The 21500-nt window shown below is 47.3% G+C and overlaps 1 protein-coding gene across 6 annotated transcripts in view; it reads right to left on the minus strand.

Moving 5' to 3' along the window:
• Nucleotides 1–21500, minus strand: part of PXYLP1 (2-phosphoxylose phosphatase 1) — a 66329-nt gene that overhangs the window by 21615 nt on the left and 23214 nt on the right. For 2 of the 6 annotated variants that reach the window (XM_025375336.1, XM_025375337.1), the window contains one exon: nucleotides 16335–16466. In XM_025375336.1, the coding sequence (XP_025231121.1) occupies nucleotides 16335–16413 (79 nt within the window). In that variant the 5' untranslated portion in view covers nucleotides 16414–16466. Of the gene's footprint in view, nucleotides 1–1458; nucleotides 3423–13892; nucleotides 14006–14278; nucleotides 14377–16334; nucleotides 16467–21500 lie in introns of those variants that run through there. The other 4 variants (XM_025375341.1, XM_025375338.1, XM_025375339.1 and 1 more) reach the window with 4 other exon arrangements.

Here is a 21500-nt window from a genome sequence, read left to right on the forward strand (position 1 = left end):
AGGTTACAAACCGGAACAGCCTGTTACCGCACTGAATGTTGTAGGCAGTTGTAACACAATGGTAAGTACGTGTGTATCTAAACATGTCTCAACATAGAAAGAACACAGTAAAAATATGGTATTATAATATGGCACCACTGTCATATATGTGTTCTGTTGTTGATGGAAGTCTTTATGTGGTACATGACTATATATATTTATAGTAAGCACATATTAATGTATTCTATATGTATAAAAATATATATTTCTGTATTTCTATGCTGTCTAGGTATGCATTTTTTTTTTTACAGTGAACATATTTCCCATCATTACTTGTGTTACCAAAAAAACAATCAGAGAGATACAGAACTGGTGATTCACCCACCCAACATTAGCCCTTTGGTTGCTCCTAGAGCCACTTTCTTTCCAGTAGTTGGAAGGTGCTAGGATGACTAACACAGCCCAGGTGTTCAGAGGGAATTCACTACAGGGAGATTAGCACAAGAGCATGGAAATATAGAAAAGTGCTAAGGCCGTCTCTTAGGGACCTGGCCCTTCTGGCTGGCTCAGTCCTTGATTCTGCTCTTTTGTGAAATATACCAAGTCCTGGCCCCTTGGCCATGCCTGTGGGCACACTTCCTTACGGTCTGGGCCAGGGAGAGAGGCAGCTAAGGAGACAGGATAATATGAGTGACACGGAAATGGAGGGGCACAGGTGAGGACAGTGGGTGTCCTAGAGTGCCCACAGTTTGCTAGTTCATCTGTAAGCACCCGGGGTGAGGCCTGTTGTGGCTGCCACTTGGGAACCATGGTGGTCGGGTGCAAATGACACACCCATGACCCAAAGAAGCAGTGGTTTGAAAACCACAGATAAAGATCAGAATGAGACCTTCCATCCAGAAAGATTTTATCTGCTGCTTCCTCTGGTATCTGGGCCTGTCAACCTCGTCCACTAGTTCAGAATGTGAGATCACCCTGTACTATCTGTGCCTCCCTGAGTCACCAGGACATGGCATCAGTCCACAAGGGGCTCTCCCAATACCAGGCATTCAAAACAGGTCCTGACCCATAGAAGCTGTGAGGAGAAGTCTTGACCCCAGTTCCATCTTGACCCCAGTCCCAACCTGGTTCTCACTGTTCTGAGTTGCTCTGAGTCACCCCACCCCACAGGATGTTTCTCACCTATGCTCCGCTGTTTGCTGGTAACTCTACCCTCACCCTCTGCTCCTGAAATCTGGCCAACACTGTAACTGGTCCTAGTGATCACCTCCTCCAGGAAGCCCACCCTGAATCCCCAGACAGTTCCCATATCCCTCTTCTATGAGCCTACCCAGTTCCTGCTGCCGCCATGGCTCACAGCATAGCATATGCAAGCAGGAGTGTCCCAGTTTGTCACCCTGCCATCAAGGGCTAGGACTGTGCCTCTTTCACATTTATGTCCCCTGCTGACTGACAAGAGGATAGGTCTTCCAAAAATACCTGCTGAACTGGGCCAGATGCTGTGCTCCATGCTTTTGAGGAAATATCTAATGGACTCCTCATGTGGAGCACTGAGGGTTGCTGAGCCAGTCTGGGGTGAGGGGCATCCAAGACAGCCTTCCCAGAAGAGACACCTAGCTGGGCCTGAAAGGCTGATGAAGCTGGCTGTGTGGAGGGGAAGAGGAGAGGAGCAGAGGGGAGGCTGTGAAGCACAGCCAAACACGGCAGATGAGGGTCAGCAAGCTGGCTCAGGATATGCCTCGGGTCCCGTAAGGCCTGGTCAGGATGGCCTCACCAGGGTCGATGTACAGGCTGGGCTCCAGAAGGAAGGCTGGGAAGGGGCCTGGAGGAGCAGACCCCAGGCTGCAGGCCGCCTCTGCCCTGGTGTGGTGCTACTCACCACATCAGCTCTTGAGGCTTGCCCTGATCATCTAGATAAAGGGAGCTGAGGGACAGACCCAGGGGCTGGGGTAGACACTGCTCCAGGACACTGCTCCTCCCAGCAGGCTCTGCCCAGGCCCCCCGTGCCTCTAGCTGGCCTGTGCGACAATTAGAAACTCTGCTGACCTCAAGCAGATGACAGCAGCTCAGATGTCACAGGGCAAGAGAAAGAGGCTGTGGGGGCATCAGAAAGAATAGTGGGCAGATAAATAGATGGAAGGATAACAAGTTTCTTTATGTAGGTGGGAAAACCCATGAATCTAAATGAGTGCCCTGGGGCCACTGTGCCACCAGGACCAACATAAATAACATGATATGAGATATCCTTTACTGATGATTAACTCCGTACCAATAGGCATGCAATTTCTCTGTGGTGTGATTACCAAGTAGGAGGGCACATTTCCATAAGCTACCTTTGGAAATGAGCCTCTCTTATATGGTGGCGTTCTCTGCTCATCTCATCTACGATCACTTTCATCCTGTCCACACATCTACAACCCTCATGTGTAAAGATGCCGATAAGGTCGCAATTTCAAAGAAATGGCAGAGAACATAGAACATGACCTCTAAAGCATCTCCTTGGGACCCTCCCTCTCAAAAGCAACCAACAAATTTCTTAGAATCATGAGTAAAACAACCAGATGCTATCCCATGCAGGCTCCCTTCCCATTACCCTTCCCCACCCCATCTCCCAAACGCACAGTGGATGACTCCGTGTGTATTACTAGTAAACAGTCCCATAGCTATAGCTAGGATGCAAGCCAAACTGATCCTCTCTCTGCTTTTGCCCAGCTTTGGATCTCAACCTAGAGTTGTATCCATCAGCCAGATAGTAGACCTCAGGCAGAGGCAGGTCAAGGGAGTTACCCAAAGTCCTACAGCCTGTAAGCCCAGGCCTGCTCACCCACTAAGCTCGGTATTCATGCATTTGTCCATCCGGCCATCCAACATGCATGCAGCACATGCTGGGGATTCTTCAGAGAATAAAATGGACAAGGTCTCTGCCCTCACCGGGTTTACAATCCAGTTGTAGGGGACAGTCAGACATCGAATAAGAAAAGTGGGGGAGAAAGCACATGGACCATAAGGAGAAAATAGCCTTCTCAGTCACGGGGCCCCCTGCACTGCCTGGTTGCTGGTTGGGGCGTGCAGGTATGGAAATGATGCAGTGAAGATATGGATACAAAGGAAATATTGGGAAGTTACCAGAGATGATGGCTAATACTGGGCGTCAACTTGATTGGGTTGAAGAACACAAAGTATTGCTCCTTGGTGTGCCTGTGAGGGTGTTGCCAAAGGAGATTAACGTTTGAGTCAGTGGGCTGGGGAAGGCAGACCCACCCTTCATCTGGGTGGGCACAGTCTAACCAGCTGCCAATGCAGCTGGAATATAAGCAGGCAGAAAAATATGAATAGAGAGGCTGGCCTAGCCTCCCACCTACATCTTTCTCCTGTGCTGGATGCATCCTGCCTTTGAACATCGGACTCCAAGTTCTTCAGTTTTGGAACCGGACTGGCTCTCCTTGCTCCCCAGCCTGCAGATGGCCTATTGTGGGACCTTGTGATCATGTGAGTTAATACTTAATAAACTCCCATATATATATATATGTATGTATATATATCCCTCTAGAGAGCCTGTGAGTTCTGTCCCTCTAGAGAGCCCAGGAAGGGTCAATAACAGCTTTAAGCAAAACATGACCTAATCAATTAGACTTTGGTTAGCAGCCAACACTAGAAACTTGTCTAGAGACATGTTTCATCTAACGATGATTTGCTCATTTTGATTTTTGTTTATTCCATTGATGGTCTCCATGGAACAGAAAAAAGGAGGGAAAAGGTCAGGGTCAGAGTCGGATCATAAGAGTACAGGTTGCTAGGCCACAAGCCCCTGTCTGGCCTTTGAACCTCAGGGCACCTTAGTTATCCCTGAAACTCAACAACCCATAGGGGCAGCAGATAAAGTTATAGCCAAGCATTTGCTGCTAGCTCATTATCTGGGAGTTACTTTGACTTGCACAAGGACACACCAGTTTCTTTCCCATAGGGTGCCAAGCCAACCTCCCTGATCTCCAGGTCACCTCCCTATACCAAGGCTCTGGGATAGGGCCGAGGACAGAAATCTACCTGCATACATGGGCTTCTTCGTGCCTTAGGAAACTGCTGTATGCAAGCTCCTCACAGGTGCCTTGAAACTGACTTTAATGGAGCACAAGGAAGGGCCCCATCCCTAGGTCAGCTCATCTCTTCCCACTTCCTTCTGTGGAGACAGACCCATCCTCCTTTGGGAATAGCTCCTCTTCTCATGCCAACCCCATGGCCCGGTGGGGGGTGCCATGCTGCTCCTCCAGGACCATGTCTCCACCGTGCTAACCAGCCCAGGGATGGGGATCTGACTCTAGGCAGCTGTGCCAATAAGGGACTTTTCCGGGAAAGACAGGCTGTCCCATGTGGAAGACACTTCTGCAGTGGCACTCAGATGGCTTCCAAACCCCTCCCTCCTGCCATCCTCATGCTGTGTGACAGCCAAATCACCTGATTACACAGACACCTGGCAGATTACAGCTGGGTATCAGGGACCCAGAGTTTCCCGGGAAATGTGAGCATGATGAGGCTAAAGTGTTGGCTCAGCTCTGTCTCCATTGCTGTGGGCTCACCTGCCACACAAGTCACCCCACTGACAACACCAGCAAAGAACCTCTCGGGGCCAAGGTCCAGCTCCACTATCTGTTTTCTACCTTCCTAGCTCCAGGGTCTGCCTTGTCCTTTTTGGGACTTCAGCACTGGGCTAGTCACTTCCTTAGGGTATTATAGTCACTTTTTCCTTGGAATGCCACTGAAGTCCATCCTCAGTTGCCCCTGCTACCAGGGTTCTGAATGCAGGGAGGTAGCCTGGGGCTGGGGGCTGCAAATGAGCTATAGTATTACAAAGATGTGAGTTCATGCCCTGGCTCTGTTATCTCCTAGCTGTGTGACCTGGGGCAAGTATCCCTGCTCTCTGTGCCTCATTTCTTTCATCTGTCAAATGAAGGTGATGATACCTACAGATCAGGGTGGTAACGATGATGATGAGATACCACCTGTGAATGGATTCTGGTAAGGAATCAATAAATGCTATTTTCAATTTTTAAAAAAGTGAGCGGGACATGGTGGTGCATGCCTAGAGTTCCAGCTACTCGGGGGACTGAGGCAGGAGGATCGCTTGAGCTCAGGAATTTGGGGCTGTAGAGCGCCCTGATCACACTACTGCATTCCAGCCTGGGTGACAGAGTGAGACCCCATCTTATAAATGAATGAATGAATGAATGAATGAATGAATGCTATTTTCTGCATCCATCCCCTGGATGTGATTATTCCTGTTTCTTTCAGGCTCTTAAAAGGCATTCCCTTCAACTTGGGATCTGGAAGGGATATTATTAAACCCCTGTGTCCACCCCTTCACAAAAGTACAACCAGCCAATCTCCCTTCTCCTCTCGGCCACTCCAATTTTAGCAGCTTTTCTGGCTCCCTTAAATACATTCAGCTTATCTGAGATAGTGCCTTCTCATAAGCTAAAACACCCCCAGTCCTGCCACCTAATTTCTCCAATTTTCTCCCCCAAATAAACTGAAAGTCTCTTGAATTCTCTCTCTCCTTCACTGGTCTGCCAAGGAATAATGACTCGCTCTGTCAATTCCCACAATCCCCTTAGTGCTCCTCAACCCACTAAATTATCTTAAATGTCCACCCTGTCTCTAACCTGTACTGAATTTTAAAAGTGCACCGTAACTGTCAAATGAAAACCAGAACCACAACGAAGAGCCCACAGTTGTTATCTGCCTCTCATCATCTGCTTTTAAAGGCCGGAGTGGGAATCATGTTATACAGGTGAAATGGGAGAAGTCAAGCCCACATTCGTAGACTCTGAGACACTTGGTTTTATATAAATGAGATTGATCAAACAGTTGAATCCGCTTTTCCCATTTTGATCTATCCACTTTGAGCCGCAATACACCAACCTTTCTTGTTTTCCTCATTCTTAATGTTGCCTCATGGTGAACCACATTAGGTAAGAATTTATTAAGTGCTTCTGATACGCCTGGTAGCATTCAGGGAGCCGGAGAACTCCAGCAGAATTCAGGGCTGGGCATATCCTATCAGCCTGGAGCTCTGCTCCCTGGGCTATTTGCAAGCTCTATCTCCTCCCTCCCTGACCCTTTCCTCTGACATTTGCCTCCGGGACCTAAGTCCACCCATTGCTAGGGCATGCGGGGGCTCCCCTGTGGCCTTGGCTTGAGCCCCAGTTGCAGCCTCTCAGAGGGTTGGGGAAACCCCACACTCTTTTGGGAGCTGCTGGTAAATGGCCTTACCCTAACAGGGCCATTGGATTAGATGATGCCAACACCAGACTCCACATCAAGACAGAAGCTAGAAATAAGAGATTTCCAGGACAGGCCTTCAAAAAGAACCATGAAAAGAACCTGTCTCCTTAACCTTTTTGGGTCATGAAGGTTATGACCCTCATCTTTGAGAATCTGATAAAAACTAGTGATCCTTATCTCTGAAAGAGTACCTTAAATACAGTCTTGTGAATTTGACTTCTGGGGGTTTACTGGACCCCTGAAACCCCATGGGACAACGCAGAAGTCCATGGGTTCAGGCTAAGAACACAATGTACCTGGAAACAGGTTTTCAATTTCAACACTAAAGACGAGATGAACACATTTTCTTTTTTCAAAATAAAAAGGGATCTTCAGGCTTCATAAAAACACGAATTCATCCTAAAATAGCCATTCAACACTAAAGTATAAAAAGAAAAGGAAAATCACCCATAAATCCTACCACCCAGAGAACCCCAAGGAATATTTTAGTGTATTTAAGTATCCATGTGCCCTGCCAGAGGCTAAACATGTGCTTCTGTCCCTGCTCTGGTGGGAATGGTGATGGATGGTCACTAAGGCCCAAGGACATTGTTCTCTCTCCCCAGAGGAGCAAATAAGTTTCCTGTGTCTCAAAGGTCTGCAACCTACTGAGGCCACCAAACCAGCAAGCTGTCCTTGAGGGTGGGTGGGTTGTCTGCCTTCTCTGTAAAGGCTCAAAAGAGACAGCCAGGCAGGTGAGGGGCTTTGGGGAGGCCACCTCAAGGAAAGAGAGAATGTGGCCCAGGGTGGGACCTGCACTCTCAGGTATCTGGACATCCCACAAGAGCTGCCCCACCCTCTGGTAGATACCTAGGGCTGGTGTGGACAGGCAGACCCCTGGCCAGTGGAGTCCAGCCCCTCGGATGACACAGGGAAAAGAGACAGGCAAAGAGAGGCAAGAGGTGATGCTGAAGCTCCAGCCAGGTAAATCCCAGAGAGGGGCCACGCATCCCACCCACCTCCCCATCCTCTCCCATCTGAACCCACCCCTGAGCTATGACTCTGAGGCAGAGTGCATCTGCAGTGTGTGTGGCAGCCACACTGGCAGGAGGGCAGGATGGTAGTGAGGTTAGGATGGTGAGGGAGTCCCAGAGCTCTCTCCCAGGTGCCTGCCCTATTTCACCCTCGTGTACAGGATTCAGATTCTGCCCTTGTAGCCTCTTTTAGATCAGCCTCTTTCTTCCCTCTCGCAAGGTGAGGCTGCTAGTACGTGACAGGGCTCTGCCTCTGATCAGTATTCACTTCATTTCAAGGTGGGCTTCCTCCTTTTAATGTCATCAGCATGGGGCCAGAGCCCTGTTGCCAAGACAACAGGGAGTGAGTGGGGTCTGTGCTGGGTGGCTTCGCTCAGCGGGTGCACACTCTGCCTGTCAGACTCCAGCTGGCCTCGTGCTCTCCCTGCAGTGGGTACAGCCATGTAAATCCTGTGGCTTTCTATTCTGTTCATCTCTTCAGTGGATCTTGGAGATCTACAGGCACTCTCCTGAATTCACTGAATACTTCTACTGATGCTTTCTATTTTTACTAACTAGCCATGCTAGTATTTGCTCTTGCTGACTCAAGACACACACACACACACACTCTCTCTCTCTCTCTCTCTCTCTCCCCCCCCATCTAAAGGTACTATTTTTAAATTTAATATATTATGCACAACCTTCGAAGTCAATAGAGACAGGTCTACGTGATCATGAGGTAATGGGGTATTTACTGTTGTACAAGTTGGTTGCCTTCTCCTTTGTTTCCTATTACAAATGATGCTGCAGTAAACATCTTTAAACAGATATCTCTATCCCCTCATCTCATTATTGATAAGAACTTCTTTAAGATAAGGAACTAAGAAGAAGGAAGGGCAGAAGGGAGAAAGGGAGAGAGGGAAGGAGGGAGAGAGGGAGAAAGGGAGAGAGGGAGAAAGGGAGAGAGGGAGGGAAGGAAGGAGGGAGGAAGGGGGTGAGGCCATTATCTAGCTCCACCCTGAAAGAAAACTAGAAATGACCCACAGACATAAATGTGTGCATTCTCAGCTTGCAGAAGAACCTGCTACATGATACTCTCACTTTCTCACTCCAATGCATCTACAACATGAGCTTAAGAAATTGTGACAGTAGCTTATTTGTCAGATTTAATTTTGTCACTCATCTATGGTGGTTTTTTTTTTTTTCACCTGTAGATATTTAACTCTATGTGACAACTGGACATAAAGTGTTCTGAGGAAAAGCAAAATTAAAACTCCCAGAAATTACACAGAAAGTAAAATCGTTAAGAAAAAGACCAAAATTAATAAAAAAATACAAAATTTAAAACTTTGGTCACAGTGATGAGATGGCAATATGACAGAACTCTTAGGTTAAAAACTGTAAACTTTCACTTTCAATTTCTCATACTTTTTGTCTCCAGCTCAACATAATAAAAGCCCAGGAGGAAGCACACTGGGGCTTTTAGGATAGAGGACACAGTCCGTTAGACCCTGGGCATTCTAAGGGCTTACATCCCCAAACCTTTTCCATGAAGCATACTGAGATCTTCACACATCCCCAGATTCAAACATACCACTCTGTGCTTTTCTCCACTGAACGTACACAGGACAAAGCACAGAGGACAACCACCTCCCCTGGCTGTGTGGCAGGACCTGGCTTCCTCAGCAGCTGAGCACCTCACTTCCCGCTACTTTCATCCAGATGTGTGCCTCAGCAGAGTCACTGTCACCATGTACTACAGATCTCAGGGGTCTCTGCAAAGAGGCGAAACCACAAATGCTAATGGCCATCTACAAGAGTGAGCAGGACTGAGGACACGAGGGTCTGAACCACCTAGGAAGGTGTCACAGCACCCTGGCACCTGTCAGGGCTCTTCGCTTGCCTACTCAGAGGCAGTTCTGTGATAATGTACTCACTGTTCTATCAAGCATTGTTGTTTTCTTTCTTAGCGGATATCAGACCGAAAAGCAGCACAGAAAAAGGAGGGGGATATAGGGGATCGGGGCCACAAGAAACATGATAGCTCTGCAGGTGGAGAGTTCCCAGGGAAACTATGCACGCTCTTTCTCTCTCCCCCTCCCCCCTTCTCTCTCTCTTTCCCCTCCGTCTCTCCCTCTTTCCTTCCCCTGTCTCTCCGTCTCTCTCGCCCCTTCCCCTGTCTCTCCTTTCTCCCCCATCTCTCCCTCTCTCTCCCCATCTCTCCCCATCTCTCCCTCTCTCTCCCCATCTCTCCCTCTCTCCCCACATCTCTCCCTCTCTCCCCACATCTCTCCCTCTCTCCCCTCCGTCTCTCCCTCTCTCCCCACATCTCTCCCTCTCTCCCCTCCGTCTCTCCCTCTCTCCCCACATCTCTCCCTCTCTCCCCTCCGTCTCTCCCTCTCTCACACAGACAGAGCTGGCTAAGCAGGCCTCCTCAGCTCCCCACCTGACAACTTCTAAGCAGGTTGCCCCCTTGGCTTCCAGACCACTCCTGTCCGCAGGCCACCCCCTGGCTGCTGCTGTTCTGTCTCCTTCGTGGCCCCTTGTCCTCTGTCTGCCCAGATTTTCTTCTTTGGCTCTCTCTTCCATCTGCACCACAGGGCACAAATTCAGAAGCTGAGAGGGACTAGGCAGGAGGGCGCTGTGGCGACCAGGAGAGCACTACCCCCGCCCAGGGAGGCAGACCCCACTCAGCTCCCTGGCTCCTGCCAGCGGCCCCTGTAATGCACTGTGGGCCTCAGGTTGCTGGAGAGTCTGGTTTTTCAAAGAGGGGCTGGAAGTTTACATGAAATTGCCTAGTTTTAAAACACTGGTAAATAAATTTAAAAATCTAAAAACAGGGGTTGGGCCAAACAAAACAAGTTCACAGGCTGTTGGTCTGGAGCAGCTTCCACTGCTCCAAGGAGCCCTGGTTGTCCGGAAACCAGGGCTTCTCCAGCAGGGAACACAAAGTCCCCAGATGGTGGCTTCTGACAGGTCTCTTACAGGCCTCAGACCGTCAGGTCCACTCTTAGGCAGGACACTGCATCCAGTGGGCCTGTTGGCTACCTCCAGTGATGTCCATGCCCTTCAATGACTCCTCCCAGCCTGGTCTCTTTCCTGCTCTGCCCCCAGCTTGTCCTGCTGCCTGGGCCCTGTCCCACTTCCCTTCTCGCTCTGAGCACTTTCCGTTGGTCTCTCTCTTCAGACCCAGGGAGCCACTAGCCCCACATGGTTGACTTCCCAGTCTGTGTTCTGAGAATTTACTTCCACCTTTGGCAGACTTATCCCAGAAGGAGATGAGACATTTATGTGAATGAATGCATGCATGAATGAAGTGTCTACTGAACTCCCCAAGCCAGACTCCTGGCTGCCGTGGTAGAGTCCCCTCGACCCCAGCAACCTAGCCCCACAACACCACTCAATTAGCTAGAGTCCCACAGAACCACCATGACGTCTCTTGCCTTTGCTTCTTCCTTTCAGGGTCAATACCTTCACTGGGGCCACCCTCAGCTTGCTACTAGATGAGCAAAACAGCCTCCGAGGTGCCTCCCAGCATCATCCTTTCCACCAGCCTCTGAACTGGCAGTTCTTAGATTTTATGTGCATTAGACTCACCCAGGGAGTCTGTTAAAGATGCAGATTTCTGGGTTCCGCTACCACCAAGATTCTGATACTGTAAGGAAGGGCACAAAATGTGCTTTTTTTTTGGTTTTGGAACATGCATTTTGACAAGCTTCCCGGGTGCCTCTGATGAAGGTGCTTTGGAAAACATGTGCTGGACTGTAGTCTTTCCAAGACACAAATCTGATGGTATCTTCCTGTCTTCAGTGGCTCCTCACAGCCTCAGGAATAGTATAGTGATAGGAGGTAGGTCCCAGACTTCGTTCCAACTTCACAGTTACCTACAGGTGACTCACCCGGGCCTGTTCTCTCACTCTGTCTTTGCACATTTGGCCAGGAGCACCTGTACTCAACTGCCTCCTTGACCACTCCTGCTTTCCTTAAAGGATGAACTCAGATGCCACCTCTTTTAGGGGGTCCTCCCCAACTCCGAGATGGATTGGGTTCCTGTGCTCTAGTCTCTCATACTACCCTTCCATAAATGATCTCTAATTCATTTGTTTAACAAACACATACGTAGTGATTGCCGGGCGCGGTGGCTCAAGCCTGTAATCCCAGCACTTTGGGAGGCCGAGACGGGTGGATCACGAGGTCAGGAGATCGAGACCATCCTGGCTAACACGGTGAAACCCCGTCTCTACTAAAAACTACAAAAAATTAGCCGGGCGAGGTGGCAGGCGCCTGTAGTCCCAGCTACTCGGGAGGCTGAGGCAGGAGAATGGCGTAAACCTGGGAGGCAGAGCTTGCAGTGAGCTGAGATCCGGCCACTGCACTCCAGCCTGGGCGACAGAGCGAGACTCCGTCTCAAAAAACAAACAAAAAACAAAAAAAAACAAAAAAAACCAAACACATACGTAGTGATTACTATGTGCCAGGTACTGTTCCGGGTGTTTTATAAATATTAGCTTGCTGAATCCTTTGCCAACCCTATGAAATAGGAACTATCATTGTCCCCATTTTACAGGTGGCGAAATCAAGGCACAGAGAGGGTAAAGAAGTTGCCTGAGGTCACATAGCTGGTAAGCGACAGGACAAGGATTTGATCCAGGCAGTCTGGCTCCAGAGCCCATGTTCTTTCTGACCCCACTGTGCTGCTGCCTCTTACCCGTCCCAGCACACAGCACCTGGTATTCCAGGGTGTCTGCTTATGATTCTTTTCCACTGGACAAAGAACTCCCTGGGGCCCATGAGACATTAAACTCTCAGCCTGGGGCCTAACACACAGTGGAAACTAAAGAACATTTGCTAAAGAACAAAGTGTCACATACTCATGGCACTGGATCAATGAGAAAAGATAAAATTCATCAAACCTCAGAGTTTAAAGAGACTTTAACTGGGATCAGACTCAATGACCTGTCCAATACTTCACTCTTCAAAGAGCAGCCCTCCAGGGCTTGCAGACTCCAGTGACGGAGAACACACTATCCATTCCACCTCTGCGTGGCACTGACTGTTAGCAAGTTCTACCATATGCTTAACTGAAATGTGTCTCCACGTTCACCTCCTCTTGTAGAGAGGGCCCTTCAGATACTGACGACAACCCCCACTCTCATTTTTGCAGGTTAGCCCTCCTCTTGTCCTCTTTTCCCACTGGGAATCTGAATCTCCAGTTCACCGTGAGCATTCCCTTCGACTCTGCTCTGGCCAATCAGGGCCTTGCCCAAGAGGAAACCCCAGATATGGGTGCCATGTGCTCAGTATAAATTAACCCCATCATGGCCAACGCACTCTGATTAAAAACAAATACATGTGTGATCTATTTCAAAAGGTTTCCCCACCAAGTGGCTGAAGTAACATAAGCTCTGGCAACTTCTGGAACACCAGAAGCCCTGGTTTCTGATGATGGTGCACTATGACGGAACTCTGCGCTGGTTTGCTTAAAGGGTTTACGTTGGCTATGCTTCCATGAGCCAAGGGTTTTCCCATAACATCTCTGTTCTCACAGCAACCTTGCAAAACAGCAATAATTAACTCTATTTTATAGAAGAAGGAACAGGACACACAGTCGCTTGGCAGGGAAACTGACATTGAAATTATGATTCTAGAGCCTGCGTGCTCCTGTCACGCCACCATTTTGGGAACGGTGGTCAGAACATGGAGAAATGAGCATAACATCAGCATTAAGAAAATGCAACGGCCAAGGAAGGAAGTGAATGATTACAAATGAGCACAAAAAGCAGAAACATAACTCATGATGCCTAAGTCTTCACATCCTGACAGTCTTTCCTTGTTGCACTAAAGGAGTCCTTTAATTTGAAGTTATTTTTCCATTTGTACATATTTTAACCACAATAACTAAAAATATCTATGCCTTGTCTGTTCCCTTCTACAATTCAAACATCAGAAATTTCAGAATGTTTCACCTTCCAAACACAAAACATTAAAGACCTGAAAACATAAATGGAATTTTTTTATTAAAGACTACTAGCATGTAGCAAGTCATGAGCACCATTTAAGATGAACATATTTTGAGAAACTATGAACTGTATCTTAATCTTTTCTGTATTTCCGTACTACCTCCACCTCCACACTGTAGAAAAATGTCAAACACACATAAGCACTTAATAAATGTATGTGGGTTCACTATATACTTTCTGTTTCCAGAGGAAGACATACTTATTTAAGCAATCTGATTTTTGAATCGTATCCTGGGCTATTTCTTTTTCATATTCAAAACATCAGAAAAAGAAAACTACCAACAAGACCAAATAAAATATATGATCATTTCAGATAACAAAGCCATACTCTTTACTTAAAGCATGAGAAAACCAAGTTATACTTAGTTGTCTCAAATATGTTACTTAAAATAGTTATATGTGCTAATTTGGTATTCAAAAATAAGAAGAAATGGTAAAGAAAAAGTCCACATATTTTAGGATAAGAATGAGAACATAAGTGGTATATAAGCGTAAACCTGCGAGTTATGAATTAGTGCCGCTTCTTACAGCATAATACTAAGCAACCAACAAAGCAATTAAATAAATGGAGCAATTAAACTCATTTCTACAGAAATGGGGAAATTCCAAAGTTACGGTTTACCTAAAAGAAGAAGAGCGGTAAGAACGTCCATATCTTAATATCTTTCCGATCTCCAACGTATCCAAGAATAAAGAGCTCAGACCCAGCCAGGCTAATTTACCCTGCAAAATTTTCCTTAAAAAAGTATGGCTGAAAATTGGCTGTCCTAAAACAGAAGGTACTTTCAGAAGAGTTATATAAGCAAAACACACAGGCCAATTCAGTGACGTGGAAACCACCTCATGCAAGAGAAATGCCACAAACACAAGTAACACACATTCATGTCTCAGAACCTGTCAGCCTCTCAAAATAAAATCAGGGTTGATTGTAACATCCTACCTCTCCAACCAAAGGATGGAAAATTTTTAATGAAAATTTATAAACAATTAAACTACTGAAAATCTTACCACACTTTTTGGAAATGATTCATATTTTACAATTCATTTGCCATATGGAATATTTTTAAACTTCTGATGCCCACCTTCTTTTGACCTCTTTTCCAATTCTGGAAGGATAAAACGAGAATTTTTAATTCTCTTTACTATTAGAAATAGCCTGTCATATGCACGTGCATGGGAATATGTCACAATTGGAAGTGAATCAGGGAAACTTCCTCAAAGCCTCCTCTCCTGAAACCACCTTCTCCTAGAGCCAAGCCTTCCCCATGGTCCTCTGTGCACTCATGACATTCCTCTCACCCAGCCACCTGCCCTTCTTTCCATCATTCAAACTGCAACAGAAATGCCCCTCCTCACACAGCTGTCCTGAGCGGTGTGGGTGCCAACTGCTTGTCTCCCACCCATCAAGGTGAGGTGGTTAAATGGAGAGAAGGCAGGTGACAGCAACCACACAATTCCTGGCATCGCACAGATGTTTTCTCAGCTTTAAATACACAGCAACAGAAGGAAAGAAAATCAGGGTCTGCTTTTTAGAGCAGGCATGGATTAATGCATTCAGCAGACATTTACAAAATATTACTATGTGCTGGGCAGTGCTGGTTCCTGGGATACAGAGAGAAACAGGATGTGGTCCTGCTCTCAACAAGCAGACAATCTGGTAGAAGGAAAAGACACAAGAACTGAAAATTATAATAGTGCATGGTTAGTGAAAGGAGGGGGCTGGGTATAGTGGTTCACGCCTGTAATACCAGAACTTTGGGAGGCTGACGTTCTTACTGCTCTTCTCCTTCTAGGTAAATTATGACTTTAGAATTTCCCCATTTCTCTAGAAATGGAGTTTAATTGCTCCATTTATTTCATTGCTTTATTGGTTGCTTATGATTGTGCTGTAAAAAATGGCAGTAATTCATAATGCACAGATTTATGCTTATGTAACACTTACGTTCTCACTTGAGGTCAGGAGTTTAAGACTAGCTTGGGCAACATGGTGAAACCCTGTCTCTACAAAAATACAAAAAATTAGCTAGGTGTGGTGGTGCATGCCTCCAGTCCTAGCTACCCAGGAAGCTGAGGTGGGAGGATTACCTAAACTCCTAAACTCAGATGTTGAGTCTGCAATGAGCTGTGATCGTGCTGCTGCACTTCAGCCTGGGCAACAGAGTAAGACCCTATTTCAAAAAAGAGAGGGGGAGGAAGGAAGGAAGGGAAGGAGGGAGGGAAACAGGTTCAAGGATTCAGGGCAACCTGATGTATATAAAAGAAGCACCAAACCCTTAAAGATTGCTGGAAGGGTCCTAGAGGAGAAGAGGCAAGGGCTGAAAGGGAAAGGATGAGAGGGGTGAGGAGGAGAACGCTCTTGGCAAAGGAGCACCAGGATCTGAGCACAGAAGAAGCAGAGAGGGGCCACAGGAGGGCAAGGGGCCTCCCAGAAGACCATGGGCCACCACTGAGGGGTTGCCACTAAGGAGATCCTGGGGCCACATCTGTGTCTGAGAACAGCCACTCTTAGGTGAACTGTAATGTACACAGATTTGGGGCCTGGCCTGAGCTTAGGAATCTCAGTGGAGGATGCTGCATGGTGAGGCCCATGGCCTGGCTATATCAGAGTGCTCCTGTCTCGTCACAGGGGATTTCCCATGCAGCCCCTGCTGCCTGTGGGGTGGGTTTGATACTAGTGACCTAATCTCCCCACCCTCCCCCAAACAACTCCAGCCCCGCAGCTGACGGAACGCTAAACAGACACCCAACTTTCAAGAACCCAATCAAAGGGCCAAACACCTCTGCTCTGTGTAGCTCAGCATAAGTCAAGCAGGGCCACTCAGCGTCTCCATCTGGGGAATCTGAAAAATCTGGGAATAACCAGGCAGTTCAGGAATTCATGCAAAAGTCAAAAGAGCACACAGCACACTGCTCGGTGGTTTAGGGTCCCCCCTTGCAACCGGCCAGTGTGAGCGCCAACAATAAAAAGACTTTGTTGTTCACTTATAAAACAAGGCTTTGGGGCCTCCTTGTTTCGTACGAAGCCCCTACCCTCCCACGACCTGCAGTGCCCGGCTCTACTCACAGAACTGCAGGCTGAGGCTCACAAAGGCCAGCAGCGCAGCCAGGGCCAGCAGCAGCAAGAAGCGGTTGCGGAAAAGCATTATTAAGTATTCTATTTTCTCTTCATGGTTTCACCTCAAATCGGGAACATGTCCTGTGAATAAAGCAGAGGTGATAAATGAGTGTTTAGAGATGGAAAACCAAATTTGTCAACTGAAAATAATCTGATTAGCCCAGTCCCCTGGCAGGGAAGCATGCATGTCTGGCTGGAGAACAGCAGCATGCTCCATGATTAGTCTGTGCCCCCAAATAAGCCCAAGCGAGAATGCTCCCTTCGAGTTAGTAGGAGAAAACCAGCTCATGAATGCTTTGTTTGTCTGACATCAACAGGGAATGAGATATTTTACAGACATGACCTTCTCAAGGAAAAACACAAAGGATGTTTACTGAGTATTTACAGTGTGCCGGACAATGAGGGAAATCTTCACATGGACTCATCTTGCTGTGACCTTTAACCTTTACATCTTCAACGTTTTTTGATGGACATTCTGTTGAAATGATCTTGGTCTTCTTTAATAGTAATTTTTAATCTGAACAACAATCCTTGCAACATGTCCTACAGTAATTCCTTGGGGGATGGTTTGGGTGTGCAAAAGGATTTGCTCCTACACTGACTGGCTCCATCTGCTAATTGAGACCACCTTTCATCCTGGACCACTAAGCCTATTTCAGCTGTATGGATGGGTCTTCTGGAAGCCTCGTCCTGCCTATTCAAAATTCCCCTAACCACATTAGAAGTGTGCAAAAGGACTTTTTTAAAAAGCTGAATAAAGCCCTAAAAGTCCCTTCTGTGGAAAAAAAAAAAAAATGAATGACTACTATAACTTTTACCCTATCAGTTTTAGAAGTCAAGTTTATTTCCTGGGTCTCTTTGGGATTTTAAAGAGAACTTGCAAACCATAGTCTCTCTAGAAATGGTTCTTAAACTACAGTTAGATTGTAACAGTAATTTCAAACTTGAATCTTTTCCCCATTCAAATATAATCTCCTTCAGAGACCAGATAGATAAAATCAGATAAAAGCTCATCTGCTAATGTGTGAGGGTTGCATAACTGTGAATATAACTGAATATAGCCATTGAGCTGTACACCTGGGGTGAATCCTATCTCAATAAGCTGTACTATGAAAAGCACAACTTTTGGGAATGAAGCAGGAGCCAGACTCCCGGAGCCCCTTGCCTCTCACCTCCTCCCCAAGGGCCCAGAAGGTGACTTTGAAAACCCACTTGTTTAAGGGACCTGTCAGACTTTCTACCAAAAGAGAACATTTGCTAACAGATTGATGAAAATACACTTGTACCTTATGATTGCACCTGGGTGTCCAGCAACCAGCATCTTTGTTAACAAACAGATCCCAATTTCATTTTATTTATTGATTTTGTGGTTTTATAACTCTATTTGGCATATTTGATAATCAGCAGTTAGTTCTCATCCATAATGACTAGATTTTTGAATGTGGTAACAGGTACATAGGTAACCAAATATAGAGCTTGTTTGTTGAATCTTCATCCTCATTATGTTTCCTGGATAGCCGCGCATGATGGTATGGGACGTGCCTTAGTCCCCTGGCCCAGACAGCTTTGTTGAACCTGGTATCAATGTGCACATCTGAACTCCTCCTCCCCTTCAATCTCTCTGAGTGCTGGAGAGGCACCTTCTTGAAGCCCCTTCTTCAATATGCTTCTTGAATATGTTTGTGAATATTGATGGTGTATTTTCAGGTCACCATCTCGTTAATGGCGGAATGGCCTTTCTTCTTGCCACCCTTCTTTGTGGGAGCCATTCTCCCAGGCCCAAGATGGAAAGGAAGAGTTTGAGGGAAATGCTTCTGTCCCATGAGTCACTATCCTTAACCAAGAGTCAGTGCCTCCAAGCTCAGTACTACACGTACACGTGTTCTCCTGCACATCCCTCCCTCCGCAGCTCTGGCACAAATCTTGTCTTCAGGCCTCTCACTCTGGGACTGGGAAGCCACTGTGCTGGCCCTGGGGAATCACTCACCTCTGGTTTCTGATGCCGTGTGTGTCTTTTGTGTCATCACCTCAGAGGCCGACCTGCCTGCTGGTTGCCCTGCATTTGCATGTGGGAAGCGAGGGCCTTGTTTCTGTTGCTGGGTCAGGTCTGGTCCCTCAACCACTTCCTGCTTCCATGCTCTTAAGGGATTTCCCCTTCCCTGACTGGCGGGAGAGGCCAATAGAACAGCTAAGCATGTTTCCTATGGTCTCACTTGATACTACCTTTTCTTCTTTCTTCTTTTTTTTTTTTTTTTTGAGACAGAGTTTCGCTCTTATAGTCCAGGCTGAAGTGCAGTGGTGCGATCTTGGATCACTGCAACCTCCGCATCCTGGGTTCAAGTGATTCTCCTGCCTCAGCCTCCGGAGTAGGTGGGAATACAGGTGCCCACCACCACACCCGGCTAATTTTTGTATTTTTAGTAGAGACAGGGTTTCACCACATTGGCTAGGCTGGTCTCAAACTCCTGACCTCAGGTGATCCGCCTGCCTTAGCCTCCCAAAGTGGTGGGATTACAGGTGTGAGCCACTGCACCCAGCCAACACTGCCTTTTCATACGGGATTAGCCACTGTATGGTTTAGAGTTGTCTTCAGGCAGGCATTCGGTGGAAACAGTGGCTACTTGCTATAAGTCTAGGTTTTATAGCATGATAAATTGTTGCAGTAACAGCCCCCAATTTTTTCATGCCCTTTGTATCCATGGGCTTACCCGGTCTTTTCCTATACTGACTTTTGGCTTGGCCGAGGAACCTGTTTTGACCATGGGACAACAGCAAATGTGTTGCAAGCAGGGACTTGAAAAGTACTTATGCATTGGGGCTTGTCTTCCTTTGCTACTTTTGCAACACTGAGACTACCATGTGAAGACCCTAGGCCAGACTGCTGGGGCATGAGAGACCACATGGAGCCAAGGTAAGCCGTCCCAGCTGATGCTCCCTTCAAACAAACTGTGGTGACAGTTTCCTGTCACCACACCTGTGAATGAGGCCATCCCAGACCACCCTGCTCCAGCCACACCACCAGCAGATGGTTATCAGTGGTCTGCCCAGACTAAAAGAACTGCATGGCCAGTCCCCAGAATTACAAGCAAATATAATGGTTGCTATTTTAAGCCAGTAAGTTTTGGGAGTTTCATACAAAGCAAAAGCTAACCGATAGAATAAACAGGAAATGCCTTGCATCTTCACCAGGAAATTCTAAGCCAGGATCTAGATCTCAATATCCTCATCTGTAGGCACGACATGAAAATCTCCATCTTGTCTATGTTCTTTAATATGCGGAGTGCTTTTTGGGAAAGAAGCTATATTTAGTTTTAGATTTAAATATGTTAGGTTAACCAGATGGCAGGGATCGTGTAACTGCCTGACTGCTTCTAGTCTGCACTGCTGACATCCCCACCTATCTGTGACTTTTCATTTGCTGAACAGTGGGAACATCCACCGTTTCTCCTTGATACTCTCTGGGGTCTGCACCCTCCCACTTCTGACTCTCCTCTGACAGCCTCTGCCATGGTCAGCATTTTGGTTATTTCTACTTGTGCTAGGGACTAGTCTGGTCTGATCACAGCCCTAAGGGTATGTACACAGCCTGGCCAGAGGAACACCAAACCCCAGGATAAACACATGCCTTCTTTTGGAGCCCATTTCACTTGAAAACTTGAAAATAATGACCATACTTTAGTCTTGGTTTTTTAAAATGGCTAAATAATGATGATAGAATCCAAAATTCACATGGATTTGAAGAAGTTTGCAGCTGAAGCTAGGACCCCAAGGAGTAGGGGTGTGTGTGTCCAACATAGGAAGTGGAGTGCATGTTTCTGCTGCTGTGGGTGTTTCTTCGCTGGGGATACTTCAGTGGAAGAGACTGAAAGGAGCCCTAATGTGGTGTAAAGGACGAGGCTCCAGAGATGGGCAGATCTGTGTTCAATTCCTCGCTCTGCTGCTTATTTTCTGTGTGTCTGGACAACTGGCTACCCTTCTCTGAGCTGCAGGATCCTGCTTTTTAAATAAGACTGAGGATAAGAGACAAAAGAGCAGGTGGTGGTGGGGAGCAAATTTCATAACAGGCAGAGGCCTGCTGTTGAGCAGATATGTACTATGCCTGACTTCCACACTCTGGAAGAATCACACAGACACCTATACCACAATCTAAACACAAGCATTCACCCTTTTCCCTCAACTATTGCTTCTGCTCCATGCTGTGGCTCTGCTTTCAAATCCTGGCCACTGGCCCCTCCCCTACTCACTGGCCCCATCCCATCCATCAGGGTAGGCAGCCATGTCTGCAACCATGTTCATGGCTCCTCTGCCACTGTTAGCCTTCCCAGGGGCTGACTCAGCTGTTGTGTCCCTGCCTTGCCCTAGGTTTTCCAGCCTGGAACATCTGCCTCAGCTTCTGTTGGGCCCCACCCCAGGAGGATGAGGCACCAGTCAACTGGCTCTTTCTGGCACTGTGGTCCAATCTCTAGCCTGAGTTTTCCAGAGCTCCCTTTCCCCCTTTCCATCCCCACGTAGGTAGGAGGCTCCTGCAGCCACTCAAGAAGTCACGCAGTCCTTGGTTTCCTTCCTGCCATCTTCCTGCACTTCTTTCCATAGGAGTTCTGCGTCTACCCCTGGGGTCTATGGCAGCTCCTCAAGATACCCGGTGAGACTCATATAAGTCATGCCAGGCGACAGCCAGGATTCTGAGCCCAGAGCAGAACCCCCACAGCCTGCTTGCTCACAGCCCTAAAAATAAGATCCATAGGAAGAGTCCCTGCTGCATCGGCAGGGTGAGATGCTATGGGATTACAGCTCCCACATCTTCTAATCTCCAAACATCTCTCAAGTCCCATCACCTTCTGTGGAAAAGATGCTCTTGGCTCAATATCGCATCATGACCAAATCCAATTCACACAAATACTTCTGTGTAAATGACTGTTTATGTCCAGGTTGAACATAAAATAGTTGTCAGTCATCACATGTCTGTTGGGCACACCTCCAGTCCCCTGTGCTAAAACCATGTGGTAAAAATATCTTTTTTTTTTTTTTTTTTGAGACGGAGGCTCACTCTGTTGCCCAGGCTGGAGTGCAGTGGCACCATCTTGGCTCACTGCAAGCTCCGCCTCCCAGGTTCAT

Source organism: Theropithecus gelada, chromosome 2 (assembly GCF_003255815.1).
Source record: "Theropithecus gelada isolate Dixy chromosome 2, Tgel_1.0, whole genome shotgun sequence".
Classification (NCBI taxonomy): Eukaryota; Metazoa; Chordata; class Mammalia; order Primates; family Cercopithecidae; genus Theropithecus; species Theropithecus gelada.